Consider the following 19011-nt stretch of genomic DNA (forward strand, 5'->3'; position numbering starts at 1 on the left):
GTCCTCGAGCTTAGCGGGTGTGCTGAGGGTGTAGGGGGGAGGGGGTTGAAGGTACCTTTTTCATATTTTTGCTCATATCTCGAATATCTGTACGAATCGCATAGGCACAAAACAATAACAATAGTTTTAACATAAAATTTCCTACAAATTTGGATCTTTTTATTTTTACGTTACGATCAATACTTTAGGGTTGTTAAAGTTAACAAAGAGATAAAAAGTTGATTTAAGAAAACGTTTCGTCGTTTCAAATATTGATCCTAGAGAAAAGTGTTATGTTTTTCGTAGAAAATTGTATGCCGATTATTTATTTACAAGAACATTAAGAACTTATTTTGCTATGAGCCTTATTTTACGAATCATTTACGAAAACCTAAAAATAGGGGCCTGGAAATTGATTCTAATTAACTTACCCCCTTTAATACCTCTTTAAATATTGATCGTAGCGCAAAAGTGTAAAGAACCTTTTTTGTGGACAGTTTTATGTTCAATATTTATGTATAATATTTTTTTGCAACGGGCCACCGTTTACGAGTTATTTACGAAAAACTAAAAAAAAGTGACCTGTGAACTGATTGTAATTAACTTTCTTCCTTTAATATCGTTTTAAATTTGATCTTAGAGAAAAAAAGTTCAAGATGTTTTTGGAGAAAATTTTATGTAAATTATGTATTAATTGAAACCTATTTTGCTATGGGACACCGTTTACGAGTTATTTACAAAAAACTAAAAAAGGGGACCTTAGAATTGATTATAATTGAATTTCCCGCGTTAATATCTCTTTGAATATTGATCCTAGCAAAAAATTGTACTAAATCTTTCTTGTAGGCAATTTTATGCAGATTACTTATGTAATAGAATATTTTTTGCTATGCGCCACCGTTTAAGAGTTATTTACGAAAAACTAAAAAAAGGGTCCTTTAATATCAAATATCTCACTTCCGGTCAAGAATTCGATCAAGCAACCAGCAAATTCGGATTCAGCGGGGTCTAATTAGGTTAAAAAACCCGGTTGCCAAAAAGTAATACGATTTGCCAATTGAAATCGATTTTATGAAAAATATGACCAGTCTAAAATATTTGAATCCTGTATATCTATGTTTAAAAATTATTCAATTTGATTAATTTTATAGCCTTTTAAAATATGTTTACACAATTTATCAATCGTGACTGAATTCCGGATTGGTTAGATGGGTGTGTGCCTTTGCTGCCCAACTTGCTATAAAATGACAATATGACGGACGAATGTCTGAAATGTCACCGTATTTAAGAATTATTTTGCTTTTCTTCGCAAGTATGTTGAAAAAACATTGTGTGTATAACATATTTGCATATTTATACTGTGATTACCCATTTTATGAAACGTCCGCTAAACTAGCACAGGTCCGACGCTGACAGTGGTCACGGGCGTACTGGCGTGAGGAATGGGCGCAAGGTATTGCCGCGTAGGATGTAATTTAGTAGGCAAAATGTTGAATTCATCAAATGATGAATGAAAAAATTAACGTATCGATAAAAGGACAAGCAATAATGAAGATTTACTTAAAAGCTATCGACTGAAGTAAGGTTCATATACATTTTCGTCGTAGTACTTCTAACATAAGGAAATAAAGACAGTGTTAGGCATGTTTTCAACTTAAGATTCTATCGAGAAAATAATGAGCCGGCGTGTTTCTGACAAGCAATAACGTAGTTCAAGGACTGAAGTTATACATACTAGAAAATAATGCATGAAATCCTTGTAAAAGTCTGTAAATATGGTGACAAAAAAGCGCATTTTACTACACACCGCGCCTTAATAGTTTAATTTTATTGTACAATATATGGAAACTATTTCTGGAATAAAAACAATTTCATTTCATTTCATTTCATTTCATTTGTACTATTCAAGTTGGTGCAAAATTAGCTTAGACGTACTTTACATATCAAATATCGTCAAAGTATGAACTTGCCAGGAAAATTGACATCTCCAGGATAGTAGAAGTGTGTCAGTTCAGCGTGTAGTAACCCTGCGTCGCCCGGCATTGTCGACTTCTCTGCGCACACCAGGGGCCGTGGCGCTTCTCGAGACTTTGTAGACACCTAAATAATAATAATAAAAAAAAAACAACGGGTTGCAGTCCGGGAGTGCCGGCAGAAGTGAAAACACAATGAATGTCTGCAGCACTATTTATAATTGAGGTTAACGCCATCTAGCGTTATTTCGTCGCATTACTTGAAACCCCTAAGCACATCACTGTGAGTACTACAGTTATATTAGTACCAGTTTGAGGGAAACTCACTAGATGGCATTTAAATAAAAAAAGAAAAACATTGTAACAGTGTCCGTCACACGTGACGTCACGTCTTACGGTCACGTGACACCTGTTACCAGTTTAACATTTTTTCCCCATCACAAAAAGTGCACAGCGCCGCTAAACTGCTAAACTGATATTATGCTGTACGAAACTAAGTTCTGTATGGATATTTCTAAAAACCTCAGCATTGTTGATGTACCAATGCAGTCGAATTTTAATTTATAATAATAAATAAACTGGATACTAAATCAGTCATTTTATGGCCCAAATTCATAATTCGATCAGAATATGACGAACTGAGATTGAGAGACTGGAACTGAGATTAGGAATGCCTTTGTGAAGTTGATTGAAAAGTAGCTTGTAACTAGTTGTCGCCAACTTGAATGTGTGATAAATACCTTGTAAACAGTAAAATCGTCTATCCTAAGTACGAGGCACGTGGTCATTAACTTGCCCAGCTGCTGGAGAATCCTCGTTCTAGTAGGAGAAGCTGAAACAACACACCCATTTAAATATTGCAAAATCAGAATAGTAAAGTGTACAAACAGCAACACTCTTAACTGTCCATCCGTGGGCCTTATGCCTTTTGTAATAAGGTCCAGCGATCGACAGTTAACAGTGTGGGCGATGGTATATACTCTGTCAAGCCATTTCCATCAGTAGAAAAGCGCAAAGAGAAATTTAAAAAAGGTAGGCGCGAAGGGTTATTGTCCCATAGAAAATTTGAGTATCGCGCCTTTTTCTACTGACAAACTTGTTTGACCGGCTATAGTTAAGAAATTTTTAAAACAGGTAAATAAAAAAATGTATGACGAATATTAATTACAACGACACAATTTAAAATTTTAGATATTGCAAACATTTTGAACAGTCATAGCTAGCTCGGTACAAGACAAATTTTTGTACAGACTTTGATAATCGTCTGTCACCTAGAATTTGTATGTTATTGGTCCGATCGCGTTAAATGACCATGTGGTAGTGTTGGCTGACGGAGCGGTGGAAGCACTAGTTTGTGCGGGCGCCGGTTTGTGACTGAACCCGTTCGACACGGGCTCCTCGTTCTTCTTCTAAATGTGAAGATAATTACCATGTGAGGTAGTGTTGGCGGACGGAGCGGTGGAAGCACTAGTTTGTGCGGGCGCCGGTTTGTGACTGAACCCGTTCGACACGGGCTCCTCGTTCTTCTTCTAAATGTGAAGATAATTACCATGTGGGGTAGTGTTGGCGGACGGAGCGGTGGAAGCACTAGTTTGTGCGGGCGCCGGTTTGTGACTGAACCCGTTCGACACGGGCTCCTCGTTCTTCTTCTAAATGTGAAGATAATTACCATGTGAGGTAGTGTTGGCGGACGGAGTGGTGGCAGCACTAGTTTGTGTGGGCGTCGGTTTGTGACTGAACCCGTTCGACACGGGCTCCTCGTTCTTCTTCTAAATGTGAAGATAATTACCATGTGAGGTAGTGTTGGCGGACGGAGTGGTGGAAGCACTAGTTTGTGTGGGCGTCGGTTTGTGACTGAACCCGTTCGACACGGGCTCCTCGTTCTTCTTCTAAATGTGAAGATAATTACCATGTGAGGTAGTGTTGGCGGACGGAGTGGTGGAAGCACTAGTTTGTGTGGGCGTCGGTTTGTGACTGAACCCGTTCGACATGGGCTCCTCGTTCTTCTTCTAAATGTGAAGATAATTACCATGTGAGGTAGTGTTGGCGGACGGAGTGGTGGCAGCACTAGTTTGTGTGGGCGTCGGTTTGTGACTGAACCCGTTCGACACGGGCTCCTCGTTCTTCTTCTAAATGTGAAGATAATTACCATGTGAGGTAGTGTTGGCGGACGGAGTGGTGGCAGCACTAGTTTGTGTGGGCGCCGGTTTGTGACTGAACCCGTTCGACACGGGCTCCTCGTTCTTCTTCTAAATGTGAAGATAATTACCATGTGAGGTAGTGTTGGCGGACGGAGTGGTGGAAGCACTAGTTTGTGTGGGCGTCGGTTTGTGACTGAACCCGTTCGATACGGGCTCCTCGTTCTTCTTCTAAATGTGAAGATAATTACCATGTGAGGTAGTGTTGGCGGACGGAGCGGTGGAAGCACTAGTTTGTGTGGGCGTCGGTTTGTGACTGAACCCGTTCGACACGGGCTCCTCGTTCTTCTTCTAAATGTGAAGATAATTACCATGTGAGGTAGTGTTGGCGGACGGAGTGGTGGCAGCACTAGTTTGTGTGGGCGTCGGTTTGTGACTGAACCCGTTCGACACGGGCTCCTCGTTCTTCTTCTAAATGTGAAGATAATTACCATGTGAGGTAGTGTTGGCGGACGGAGTGGTGGAAGCACTAGTTTGTGTGGGCGTCGGTTTGTGACTGAACCCGTTCGACACGGGCTCCTCGTTCTTCTTCTAAATGTGAAGATAATTACCATGTGAGGTAGAGTTGGCGGACGGAGTGGTGGAAGCACTAGTTTGTGTGGGCGTCGGTTTGTGACTGAACCCGTACGACACGGGCTCCTCGTTCTTCTTCTAAATGTGAAGATAATTACCATGTGAGGTAGTGTTGGCGGACGGAGTGGTGGCAGCACTAGTTTGTGTGGGCGTCGGTTTGTGACTGAACCCGTTCGACACGGGCTCCTCGTTCTTCTTCTAAATGTGAAGATAATTACCATGTGAGGTAGTGTTGGCGGACGGAGTGGTGGCAGCACTAGTTTGTGTGGGCGCCGGTTTGTGACTGAACCCGTTCGACACGGGCTCCTCGTTCTTCTTCTAAATGTGAAGATAATTACCATGTGAGGTAGTGTTGGCGGACGGAGTGGTGGAAGCACTAGTTTGTGTGGGCGTCGGTTTGTGACTGAACCCGTTCGACACGGGCTCCTCGTTCTTCTTCTAAATGTGAAGATAATTACCATGTGAGGTAGTGTTGGCGGACGGAGTGGTGGAAGCACTAGTTTGTGTGGGCGTCGGTTTGTGACTGAACCCGTTCGACACGGGCTCCTCGTTCTTCTTCTAAATGTGAAGATAATTACCATGTGAGGTAGTGTTGGCGGACGGAGTGGTGGAAGCACTAGTTTGTGTGGGCGTCGGTTTGTGACTGAACCCGTTCGACACGGGCTCCTCGTTCTTCTTCTAAATGTGAAGATAATTACCATGTGAGGTAGTGTTGGCGGACGGAGTGGTGGAAGCACTAGTTTGTGTGGGCGTCGGTTTGTGACTGAACCCGTTCGACACGGGCTCCTCGTTCTTCTTCTAAATGTGAAGATAATTACCATGTGAGGTAGTGTTGGCGGACGGAGTGGTGGCAGCACTAGTTTGTGTGGGCGTCGGTTTGTGACTGAACCCGTTCGCCACGGGCTCCTCGTTCTTCTTCTAAATGTGAAGATAATTACCATGTGAGGCAGTGTTGGCGGACGGAGTGGTGGAAGCACTAGTTTGTGTGGGCGTCGGTTTGTGACTGAACCCGTTCGACACGGGCTCCTCGTTCTTCTTCTAAATGTGAAGATAATTACCATGTGAGGTAGTGTTGGCGGACGGAGTGGTGGCAGCACTAGTTTGTGTGGGCGTCGGTTTGTGACTGAACCCGTTCGACACGGGCTCCTCGTTCTTCTTCTAAATGTGAAGATAATTACCATGTGAGGTAGTGTTGGCGGACGGAGTGGTGGAAGCACTAGTTTGTGTGGGCGTCGGTTTGTGACTGAACCCGTTCGACACGGGCTCCTCGTTCTTCTTCTAAATGTGAAGATAATTACCATGTGAGGTAGAGTTGGCGGACGGAGTGGTGGAAGCACTAGTTTGTGTGGGCGTCGGTTTGTGACTGAACCCGTACGACACGGGCTCCTCGTTCTTCTTCTAAATGTGAAGATAATTACCATGTGAGGTAGTGTTGGCGGACGGAGTGGTGGCAGCACTAGTTTGTGTGGGCGTCGGTTTGTGACTGAACCCGTTCGACACGGGCTCCTCGTTCTTCTTCTAAATGTGAAGATAATTACCATGTGAGGTAGTGTTGGCGGACGGAGTGGTGGCAGCACTAGTTTGTGTGGGCGCCGGTTTGTGACTGAACCCGTTCGACACGGGCTCCTCGTTCTTCTTCTAAATGTGAAGATAATTACCATGTGAGGTAGTGTTGGCGGACGGAGTGGTGGCAGCACTAGTTTGTGTGGGCGTCGGTTTGTGACTGAACCCGTTCGACTCGGGCTCCTCGTTCTTCTTCTAAATGTGAAGATAATTACCATGTGAGGTAGTGTTGGCGGACGGAGTGGTGGAAGCACTAGTTTGTGTGGGCGTCGGTTTGTGACTGAACCCGTTCGACACGGGCTCCTCGTTCTTCTTCTAAATGTGAAGATAATTACCATGTGAGGTAGTGTTGGCGGACGGAGTGGTGGAAGCACTAGTTTGTGTGGGCGTCGGTTTGTGACTGAACCCGTTCGACACGGGCTCCTCGTTCTTCTTCTAAATGTGAAGATAATTACCATGTGAGGTAGTGTTGGCGGACGGAGTGGTGGAAGCACTAGTTTGTGTGGGCGTCGGTTTGTGACTGAACCCGTTCGACACGGGCTCCTCGTTCTTCTTCTAAATGTGAAGATAATTACCATGTGAGGTAGTGTTGGCGGACGGAGTGGTGGCAGCACTAGTTTGTGTGGGCGTCGGTTTGTGACTGAACCCGTTCGCCACGGGCTCCTCGTTCTTCTTCTAAATGTGAAGATAATTACCATGTGAGGCAGTGTTGGCGGACGGAGTGGTGGAAGCACTAGTTTGTGTGGGCGTCGGTTTGTGACTGAACCCGTTCGACACGGGCTCCTCGTTCTTCTTCTAAATGTGAAGATAATTACCATGTGAGGTAGTGTTGGCGGACGGAGTGGTGGAAGCACTAGTTTGTGTGGGCGTCGGTTTGTGACTGAACCCGTTCGACACGGGCTCCTCGTTCTTCTTCTAAATGTGAAGATAATTACCATGTGAGGTAGTGTTGGCGGACGGAGTGGTGGCAGCACTAGTTTGTGTGGGCGTCGGTTTGTGACTGAACCCGTTCGACACGGGCTCCTCGTTCTTCTTCTAAATGTGAAGATAATTACCATGTGAGGTAGTGTTGGCGGACGGAGTGGTGGCAGCACTAGTTTGTGTGGGCGCCGGTTTGTGACTGAACCCGTTCGACACGGGCTCCTCGTTCTTCTTCTAAATGTGAAGATAATTACCATGTGAGGTAGTGTTGGCGGACGGAGTGGTGGAAGCACTAGTTTGTGTGGGCGTCGGTTTGTGACTGAACCCGTTCGACACGGGCTCCTCGTTCTTCTTCTATATGTGAAGATAATTACCATGTGAGGTAGTGTTGGCGGACGGAGTGGTGGCAGTACTATTTTGTGTGGGCGCCGGTTTGTGACTGAACCCGTTCGACACGGGCTCCTCGTTCTTCTTCTAAATGTGAAGATAATTACCATGTGAGGTAGTGTTGGCGGACGGAGTGGTGGAAGCACTAGTTTGTGTGGGCGTCGGTTTGTGACTGAACCCGTTCGACACGGGCTCCTCGTTCTTCTTCTAAATGTGAAGATAATTACCATGTGAGGTAGTGTTGGCGGACGGAGTGGTGGAAGCACTAGTTTGTGTGGGCGTCGGTTTGTGACTGAACCCGTTCGACACGGGCTCCTCGTTCTTCTTCTAAATGTGAAGATAATTACCATGTGAGGTAGTGTTGGCGGACGGAGTGGTGGCAGCACTAGTTTGTGTGGGCGTCGGTTTGTGACTGAACCCGTTCGACACGGGCTCCTCGTTCTTCTTCTAAATGTGAAGATAATTACCATGTGAGGTAGTGTTGGCGGACGGAGTGGTGGCAGCACTAGTTTGTGTGGGCGTCGGTTTGTGACTGAACCCGTTCGACACGGGCTCCTCGTTCTTCTTCTAAATGTGAAGATAATTACCATGTGAGGTAGTGTTGGCGGACGGAGTGGTGGCAGCACTAGTTTGTGTGGGCGTCGGTTTGTGACTGAACCCGTTCGACACGGGCTCCTCGTTCTTCTTCTAAATGTGAAGATAATTACCATGTGAGGTAGTGTTGGCGGACGGAATGGTGGCAGCACTAGTTTGCGTGGGCGTCGGTTTGTGACTGAACCCGTTCGACACGGGCTCCTCGTTCTTCTTCTAAATGTGAAGATAATTACCATGTGAGGTAGTGTTGGCGGACGGAGTGGTGGAAGCACTAGTTTGTGTGGGCGTCGGTTTGTGACTGAACCCGTTCGACACGGGCTCCTCGTTCTTCTTCTAAATTTGAAGATAATTACCATGTGAGGTAGTGTTGGCGGACGGAGTGGTGGAAGCACTAGTTTGTGTGGGCGTTGGTTTGTGACTGAACCCGTTCGACACGGGCTCTTCGTTCTTCTTCTAAATGTGAAGATAATTACCATGTGAGGTAGTGTTGGCGGACGGAGTGGTGGAAGCACTAGTTTGTGTGGGCGTCGGTTTGTGACTGAACCCGTTCGACACGGGCTCCTCGTTCTTCTTCTAAATGTGAAGATAATTACCATGTGAGGTAGTGTTGGCGGACGGAGTGGTGGAAGCACTAGTTTGTGTGGGCGTCGGTTTGTGACTGAACCCGTTCGACACGGGCTCTTCGTTCTTCTTCTAAATGTGAAGATAATTACCATGTGAGGTAGTGTTGGCGGACGGAGCGGTGGAAGCACTAGTTTGCGTGGGCGCCGGTTTGTGACTGAACCCGTTTGACACGGGCTCTTCGGTCTTCTTCTCCACTTGACTGGGCTGCGAGGGATTTCAATATTATATTATATAATATTATGAATATGTTTAAATGAACAATAAGTTTTATCACACGTAACTTGCTTTAGTAACTGTTTTATGAAAACCGCCATGGTATTCGATTTTAAGGTTTTCAGAGGTACAGATACCATGGCGGCATGGTATTCGTTTTACAGGTTTTCAGAGGCACATAATGAAAAAGCTAATTATTTAGGATTCCAAGATGGCGGAAAGCGAATACCATGGCGGCATGGTATTAATTTTACAGGTTTTCAGAGGCACAGAATGAAAAAGTTAATTATTTAGGATTCCAAGATGGCGGACATGCACTTTTAAGATTTACAGAGCTGTGGTTTTGATAACAATATTCAAGAAAAAACAATGATATTGATAATCATTCTTAATAATTTTCTACAACAAACTCTAGAAGGATGAACAGGATTAACGAAAACGTACCTTATTACTAGGCGTTAAGGGTCTCGGATCCAAAAGGTCCAATAGTGACCCACAAAACGACGATAAGGCTTGCGATAACCATTGGGTGTGAGGCGTGGCGGCTTCCCTGCGACATTTTATTTAATTGGCTTTGATCTTAAAGCACAGAAAAGTACCTACATTCGAATCGAACTATAAAATTTCAAGGTCGTTTTTTGGCTGACATATTTCAAACCATGGGACTCAACTCAAGGTGTTAATACGAAACTCGAATGTTATTAGAAAACCAAACACCGGTACAATGGTAATAAAACTCTGTTTCGCATACTTTTTATAGAAAATTGGAATTGTATTATTCTTTCAAAAGTACTACAAGCTGTTTTAGACGGCTAAAGCTTCGTGATGATCTGCTGTTTTGGCTGTATATGCATAGCCCTTCACTTTATATGGCAGTTTAAATTTTTTAAAGTTTGTATTACAAATAATGGAATTTCTACGGATTTTTTTTAAATACCGTAAATAGTCCTCTTACCGGTAACCCCGCCAATGTCTTCGATCGTTGGAAGCTCTGTGGTAAGGGAACAGGTCGGCTTGCATGCTCACTAAAGTTACTTGCAGCGCGCCGCCGTTAGAGAGGGACGGATGTTCTGATCGGCCCACTGGAAAGAAAGGGATGACAGTTAACTGGCGCAGTCGGTGCGGTGAAAAAACGCTTTGAGGTCGGGGGTTCGAATCCATTCGTACAATGAATATCTTGCAACTTGTAATGACGGCATTGTGTCAAAATGTTCTTGCCTCTTTGACTACCAATGTAGACAGAGTTAGTCCAAGCTAAGTTGGCAGCGATTTTGATAGCCCTGACGGTGCAAGTGTTATTTAAACGTCATAATACTATACTAGCGCTGTATAACTGTATAATACTATACTATACGAGCGCTGTACAGCTCCGTACATTATGAATGATGTAACATTCGTTATTAAAAGACGTTTAACAATCCACGACCCACAAAACTGGTACTGTATAGAGCCACCTATTTTGCTGTCAAATTCGAAGCATATTTTATAAATAGATTTCAAATCTTCTCTATTAGGTAAATAAATAAGTTTACAGTAAATATGGCGCTACTTTACATCACTAGTGCGATAATTGGGTCATTACGTAACTATATCAAAAATTTCAAGGCCATATGCACTGTAAAAGGTTGTACGATATATGAGCGAATGGGTCATTAGCGACACGGGTTGGTCGAATTTATCGCCTCTCGTTACGAATTTCATATTTCTCGCACTTGTAACTATACTATGTGTTGTATATAACTATATAATACTAGTGTGAGGTGTACAATAAAGAGTCACCTTTCTCGCGTTATCCCGGCATGTTGGCCAAGGCTCATGGGAGCCTGGGGTCCGCTTGACAACTAATCCCAAGAATCAATGTAGGCACTAGTTTTTACGAAAGCGACTGCTTGACCTTCCAACCCAGAAGGGAAACTAGGCCTTATTCGCATTAGTCCGGTTTCCTCACGATGTTTTCCTTCACCGAAAAGCGACTGGTAAATATCAAATGATATTTCGTACATAAGTTCCGAAAAACTCATTGGTACGAGCCGGGGTTTGAACCCGCGACCTCCGGATTGCAAGTCGCACGCTCTTACCGCTAGGCCACCAGCGCTTGTACAATAAAGAGTATTGTATTGTAATGTACTATTATGGTAAAAGTGTAATACTTACAGCCAGGATCGTCACATAGATGCAGGTCTACCCTGGGCGCCAACAAATGGTACGACGTTTCCCGAACGTCGTGCTTCGCGAACATTCGCGCGAGGATGTCGCGCTCGCTCGACGACGAGCGGCTGTGGATCTGCTCTAGCGGCTCTTCTACCTGTCACACAGATTTTGATGTCAACTTTTGCCAGTTATATTTCGTTTAATAGTATCTGGTGGTTTCGAACCTCAGCAGCAGTGATAGCACTTTGGAGCCTAATACAGACAATGTTACCGAAATTCTTGGCGTTAAGTTAGGATTTAGGATCGAAGTCAAGCGGTCAAGACCATTCTGGCGGCTTTGACCAATAAAACACAAATTAGAATGGAAAAAAAAATGAAAATGGTACTAATGTTGTGTGACAATTAATTGCGAATTGCTACTGATTATTAATTGCGACCAAAACGATATCAGATGTTATGTTGGGATCAGAGTCGAAAGGACTATGAGTGTGTGGTGAGTGAGGTGGTGGTTTAAAAGGACTAACAAATGTGGAACCAAGATAAGTGTCACATTGGGTCGGGATGGAATGGTAGTCCTTAAAAGTGTAATATAAAAGTAGGTACCTTTCTGGCAGCCTTGGCTCTGGTGGCAGCGGCGGTGGCTCGCTTCACGGGCTCGGCTAAAGCCGCGGCACAAGCTAGCATCGCGCGGAGCTGACCGTCAGTTAACGCCCACGCTACCGGCTCAGGTCGGATGGCTAGACGAGAACCGATCACGGCGCAATCTGGAGATAAAGATATGTATTACAGCAGCGCAGTGTAAAAAGTAACAGTGGATCGACGCCTTTGATGTTTGCGTAAATGCCGACACACAGAACACAGTAGGGTTGTCACAGACTTTTACACACCAACACAAACATACCAAACATTTCAAATAAGTCACGCTAGCCCTGTAAGTAGTACCGAGCTACCAACAATGGCGATGTATGCAGTTCGGGTGCGCGCGCGCGACCCACCCCTCGCACCCCGCACGATTGCCCTGTCTAGACGGCTTCGTCGAATGATTGTATTTTTTTATAGACTGTGACAGGAGTTAGAAGATTGGTAACAACTTATGCATCTCAGGGCCATTTGCACCACCCAGGGTTAGACACTAACTCGGAGTTAATCGTTAACACAGGGTTAAATTGTACTGGTACCTCCGGGTTAACCCCGGGTTAGTGGCTAACCCTGGATGGCGCAAATGGCCCTCAGCTAGCGGGAAACTGATACACCGAATTCAGCACGCTTTATCAATCACTGGATCGTCAAACTGTTGAAAAACTAAACTAGTTAAGTTATTACCATGTAACGTGCAGGGAAGTAGAGCGTTATTTAGGCCAGGTGTCAAATTTATGATTAGGTAATAGTTTGCACTACTTTACACGACTATTCTAGATTGAATGATGCTTTAATATTTTTGGGAGGTTTCGTTTCGAAGCTGAGCGCAATAACTAATGTGATATATTTCGTACTAAACAGAGACAATATGACGACAATTTGCAAATGGTCGGGATAGTCGGGAAACACTCATCATAAGTACCTAAAATTTAATCCAACTCACCCGCTAGCCTCTTTTTGATCACAATTCTGCAGTGTGTGTTGCCCAGTAACAGTCTCAGTGGTGGTAAATTCTCGGCCGCTCCGTGTGGTTTGGCCTCTATCCGAGCGCTCTGCCATTCTAGCTCCTAAAAAAAATATAATTTGAAAAAGATGTCGTACATTTGATTTCATTTCATTTATTTCGTAAAAGAATCTCAGAAAAAATCGTGCCCTGGGATAGATCACGCTGTACTCTGCCATAATATTTTTAGATTAACGCGACTTTTTAAAAAACATGATATACGTAAAAAAAATTGTCGTTAACAGAGTCCCTGTAAGGTAACTAGGGTGTGACCCCGGTACTGGTTTTCTATACAAAATATGTCCCGGAACTCACCATACAAACTGAGTCCCGGGAGCGAACTTTGCAGCAACTTTGCAGCGACTTGGCAGCGCAAAGTGTAATTGTGCTACCATAACCGTCATATTTTCATAAGAATTTAACGTTTATGGTGTCACTTCCCAAGTCTGTGAAGAGTTAGTTTAAATGCACTACGAGCCCCGAGGCATATGTTTTGGTCTAGTCCAGCGGTCGGCAACCTTTTAGCAGCCAAGGGCCACATAACAGTTAACGAAGTGCACGCGGGCCGCACTTTGTTAATATTTAGGACTTTATCAAACATTGTCATTTGTCAATATTACATACAAAATAGCCAGGGAGGCTCGCGGGCCGCAAGTGAGAGGTTCGCGGGTCGCATGCGGCCCGCGGGCCGCTGGTTGCCGACCGCTGGTCTAGTCAATCCATTTTTTGAGGTTCTCGCGTTTGTACAAAAATAATGTTTTAGTTTCAAAATCACTAATATTTAATGCTTATACTAATGTATGTAGTTTAATTTTATATGGTACAACTCTACAATAACTAAATCCAAATACAAGAAATACCCTTAGTAATGAAAGGAAAAAAATAACGATTTTTTTATTTGACGGGTAGGAATATAACAGATGTGAAAAGGGCTATTACTAGGGAAAGCATTACTAGGCTCTGACAATGTACTGACAATTTTGTTTCGAGCCCATGTATGCAGCAGTGCTGTAGGAGAGGACGATATGATTTGAACAACGTTTTTGAAAAGTAAATTTTTCAGCAATAAAAGTCTCATGCAATTTCATTATACGATCAAAATAAGCTAGATTAAACATTACTAGTATGATTCCCATTACTGGGTCATTTTATGTTCATGTGTAAAATTTATTTGAATAAACAAAATTGTTGTGTGGAACTAGACTAACTAATTTGCATCGGGGCTCGTATATTCCTAGTTCTTCGGATCTTAAAGAGTAACTTGACTCTTCATCCTTACCTTAAATATTAAAAGTTGTCCAGTGTCCGGGTTCTTGATTCTAGTCAGTCTTAGGTCCCCGCGGCGGCCCTCCGGCGTCCTTGATTCTACCGTCACCCTGGATATCTAAAACAAGGATCATTTTCTCAAAAACGCATTGAAACATCCTTAACTTTGTGATTATATAGTATAGGTACAGTCAGCAATACCTTTCGCTTAGCACCTTTGCGTAGAAACTTCTATGCAGAGGGGCACTTTTTTTCTGCAGCTGACTGTACCTACAGTAGGTAACCTTTGTATATTTTGCTAATATTGTTAAGAAGCTTTACTAATACTGAGAAATATAATGCATATTCTAATATGTTGGTGTTGGGCGCTCTTGCGTAGGTTTACACACGGACAATAAAATCAGGAAAGTCGCGCAACGGCAACAGTAGATGTAAATAACCGGGCGAGGTGTTCAAAATTATCTTCACATTTTATATTCTCTTAATATTAAACTTATGTATACAGTTCATTTCGAACACCTCGCCCACTTTACTACTTATGTTGTTGACTGGACTAACTCCCTTATTCATAAACGCACTACAAACCTCAATTAGCTAATAAAATAATCGTTTCGTCCTTATCTGTCATTTTGACTTATGTATTTGTAAGAAAGGGATAAAACATAATTTAACTAAATCAGGCCCATAAAGTCTTATGAATAAGTAAGTGTGATGTAGTTTGACGAAAGTAGACGGTACTTCAATAAGCGTATGTTGGTCTGTTTACCTGCACGTTGCTTGAGAACGCGTCGCACGCGAAGTCTATTTGCACTTGATTCACAACCACCGAGATTCCGTCTATCACCTGCGAACAAACATTTCAATGTACTTTTACAATTTACTGGTATGAAAAATATAGACAAACAAACACACCACGTACTCCTCACAAACGGAGTATGGAAACAGTTCCGTAGCATCTCGTACAGTCGCCATCAGCTATATCGGAGCGGCCAAGGTTCTCAAAAGTATCTGAACACGCACTCTAGCGCCTTGACAATAGAGGCGTGTTCAGATATTTATGAGCACCTTGTCTGCCTTGCCTGGGTTGGGTATTTGTCGATGTACGATGTGCTTAGCAGAAACGGCTAAGCCACTGGCGTATTAGAAAACCCTTATGGATTATGGGGATAATAGGTTATTTTCCTACTAGTCAAATCAGTTACTTTTTTTTAGAACTGTCAAAACGATTTGCTAATATGGAATTTATATGAAACAATACATCGTGACGTCACGGCCAACTCACCTACTTTTTAGGGTTCCGTACCCAAAGGGTAAAACGGGACCCTATTACTAAGACTTCGCTGTCCGTCCGTCCGTCCGTCCGTCCGTCCGTTCGTCCGTCTGTCACCAGGCTGTATCTCACGAACCGTGATAGCTAGACAGTTGAAATTTTCACAGATGATGTATTTCTGTTGCCGCTATAACAACAAATACTAAAAACAGAATAAAATAAAGATTTAAATGGGGCTCCCATACAACAAACGTGATTTTTGACCAAAGTTAAGCAACGTCGGGAGTGGTCAGTATTTGGATGGGTGACCGTTTTTTTTTTTGCATTATGGTACGGAACCCTTCGTGCGCGAGTCCGACTCGCACTTGCCCGGTTTTTATATTTCTATCCTATCTGTGTTTTTCTAATAATTATCTGGTGCTTTATTTCATGCATGGTGTAAAATAATTTGTTTTAAATACAGGATAATACCCTATGGTCGTACCTTATGAATGTAGCTGTATTTGCCGGCGGCGGGCATAGCACCCGCAGCGCCGGGATTCATTACTCTGGGTTCGGCACATACTTCTAAGGCTATCCGGACCTCATCTAGTTTCTGAAAAAAAAAAAAAAACAACAGTTTATTAACTTAATTACCAGAAGATACTCGGGTTTGTACTAAAAGTACAGTTCTATTGGACAGATTAGGTATAAGACTGAGCAATCCGAACTCACTTTATTATCTGGCAAGTACAAAGAGAGCTTAATAGAGAGTGCACACTGCACAGCGCCATGTGTATTATGAAGTTTTTCGGTATCGCGAAAAACTGTTTATACTAATAATAAATATTCTTTATTGCACCACAAATGAAAACAGAATTAAAAAAAAAAACAAATTTACAATGTAAATAAAGGTAGCAACAGGCGGTCTTATCGCTGTAAGCGATCTCTTCCAGACAACCTTAGGGTAGTAGGATATAAAGAACAGAAATAATTTATAAACAGGTAGTGCACGATTTAATTACAGGAATAGGAAAATTACACATACTTAAGAGCGCTATTACATTTCGGCGTTGAGCGAGTTTAGGTATTTTACGCGCTGCGGCAGGCCGTGCGAGCTCAGTACGCCGATCCCTTCTACCACACTCGCACTACAATGATGGATTAAACATTCTTGATCCTTCGCGAAGCATATTGAAATCAACCATAACAACACTAACTGTACTTAACTTTTAAAGTTCTAAAACTGTTATTTGGTAAGTACGAAAATACTAAATGCAGTGCAAATGTACATAGGGGCTGTTCATAAATTACGTCATCTATTTTTGACGATTTTGACCCCCCCCCCCCCCACCCCTCAAATCATCCAAAAATCAAGCTTCGGATGAATCTGTTTCCTCCTACGTCATGTTACCATCATCCGATGTCCAGACCCCCCCCTGACCATTTGAAACGACGTAATTTATGAATAGCCCCATACTCGTACTTATGAAGGTATATTACTCGAAAGAAATTATAGGTACCTACTCGCTTATTTACATGTTTCGTCATTGCATTTGGTACCTATAGGTTGTAAAGTTTGTATCAACGAGGGTTTAAAAACGAACTGGTACTGAGGGTCTGATGATGATTAAGGTGGTCACGGATACCAATCAACCATGTAGTAACATGATTAGGCTCGTTTGATTCGTCTCAACAAGATCTTTGACACTGAAGATACACAGGGTCTGATGATGGAGCTGGAAGGTGGCCACGGGTACCAGTCTATCATGTAACTAAACAACTTCGTGTTTGGGCTCGTTTGATTCGTCTCAACAAGATCTTTGACACAAGACAGTACTCAGGGTCTGATGATGGAGCTGGAAGGTACCATTACCAATCAACCATGCAACTAAACCACATCGTGTTTAGGATCGTTTGATTCGTCTCAACAAGATCTTTGACACTAGGTGATACTCAGAGTCTGATGATGGAGCTGGAAGGTGGTCACCGGTACCAATCAACCATGCAACTAAACCACTTCGTGTTTAGGCTCGTTTTATTCGTTTCAACAAGATCTTTGACACAAGATAGTACTCAGGATCTGATGTTGGAGCCGGGAGGTGGTCACCGGTACCAATCAACCATGCAACTCAACCATTTCGTGTTTAGGCACGTTTTATTCATCTCAACAAGATCTTTGACACAAGGTAGTACTCAGGGTCTGATGATGGAGCGCGAAGGTGGCGACGGGTACCTGTCTATCATCATCAGCTCCATCATCAGACCCTGAGTAGTATCTTGTGTCAAACATCTTATTGCGACGAATCAAACGAGCCCAAACACGAAGTGGTTCAGTTACATGGTAGACTGGTACCCGTGGCCACAGTCCAGCTCCATCATCAGACCCTGAGTACTAACTTGTGTCAAAGATCTTGTTGCGACGAATCGAACGAAGCCAAACACGAAGTGGTTTAGTTGCATGGTTGATTGGTACCGGTCACCACCTTCCGGATCCATCATCAGACCCTGAGTACTATCTTGAGTCAAATAAATACATATAGAATGTCAGGTCGTTTCAAATATTTTTAATCCTGTCCGGTAGTTTATTAAACTGTACCATTATAAATTATAATACTATAAAAACAGTGCTAGGATCAAAGTCTCTCGTTGCGGTTTACACGCACACAGTATAGCGTTTTACACGGCGCCCGCCGCACACAATGATAAAAAACCTCGTCGTCGCCGTTGAAAATGTGCGGAGCCGACCGACACACGTCCTGCCTCTACAAGCTCTGCCGCGGCACTGAGCTGGCGCAGCGCGCGTCATCGGTAATATAGAGTAGTTTTCAAAAAATTGCCAAAAAATTATAGTAGAATTTCATAAACACTAATGTATACCAACAGCATAAGCAAACGTTGCAGATTGCTTGAGTATGAAAATGACTTCGATATTAAGTAGATTTTCGTAGGTATTGACACTTGTTTCGGAGAGAAAATCGAGTTCGTTTTACTTTGATTTTCTCTTTCTCAAAGGTATGTAGGAAAAATATAGTTTGATATGCCTAAAGTACAGGGTATTAGTAATACAAAATAGCCAGGTTTAGCAGAGTAAAATTCTCAACATTTCCAAATAAGAGCTCGCCATTCAGTGCTTCACGGGGTTTTTCGGAAACGACCATCAGAAAAAAAATCATTACTAATTTAATAAGTCCTTTTTCTAATATTTACAACGATATTTATAAAGATAAGAAGACGCTTTTACTGGAACAAGTACTCATTGTTTCTAATAATGAGCGCAAAGTCCTGAATTTCGTCGACTAGTATCATCAATTTTGCATTATTTCGACTTTTCTTGTAAGAGCGCTCTTAAACAGACAGTACATACAGTACATTTAAAATTTAAATAAATATATAAATAAAATACAAATAAATAAATAAATATATATATTTATATACATATATACATACATACACTATACAATATATACACAGCGGCACATTAAGGTAGAGATAAGTAATGATTTTTAAGTAGGGTTTTAAAGCTTTGAAGGGTTTTTGCACACCTAATATCTAACGGCTGGTTGTTCCACAGCCGAACAGCTCGAAAAGTGAACGAGTCACTGTAAAATTTTGTAGAGGATGGAGGGGGAATAAGTAGATATTTACGCGAAGGCCTAACGGAGGAGAGGTAGGAAA

At 42.8% G+C, this 19011-nt stretch overlaps 1 protein-coding gene across 1 annotated transcript in view; it reads right to left on the reverse strand.

Annotated features, from left to right (window-relative positions):
• LOC134794956 (bridge-like lipid transfer protein family member 3B) overlaps nt 1–19011 on the reverse strand; it is a 56501-nt gene that overhangs the window by 24496 nt on the left and 12994 nt on the right. The window contains exons 3-13 of the mRNA XM_063766828.1: nt 15839–15949; nt 14851–14928; nt 14098–14202; nt 12759–12882; nt 11780–11940; nt 11180–11330; nt 9981–10107; nt 9470–9575; nt 8902–9016; nt 2693–2784; nt 1950–2079 (exon numbers count right to left, since the gene is read on the reverse strand). Coding sequence (XP_063622898.1) covers nt 1950–2079; nt 2693–2784; nt 8902–9016; nt 9470–9575; nt 9981–10107; nt 11180–11330; nt 11780–11940; nt 12759–12882; nt 14098–14202; nt 14851–14928; nt 15839–15949 — 1300 coding nt within the window. The remainder of the gene's footprint in view (nt 1–1949; nt 2080–2692; nt 2785–8901; nt 9017–9469; nt 9576–9980; nt 10108–11179; nt 11331–11779; nt 11941–12758; nt 12883–14097; nt 14203–14850; nt 14929–15838; nt 15950–19011) is intronic.

Source organism: Cydia splendana, chromosome 11, assembly GCF_910591565.1.
Source record: "Cydia splendana chromosome 11, ilCydSple1.2, whole genome shotgun sequence".
Classification (NCBI taxonomy): Eukaryota; Metazoa; Arthropoda; class Insecta; order Lepidoptera; family Tortricidae; genus Cydia; species Cydia splendana.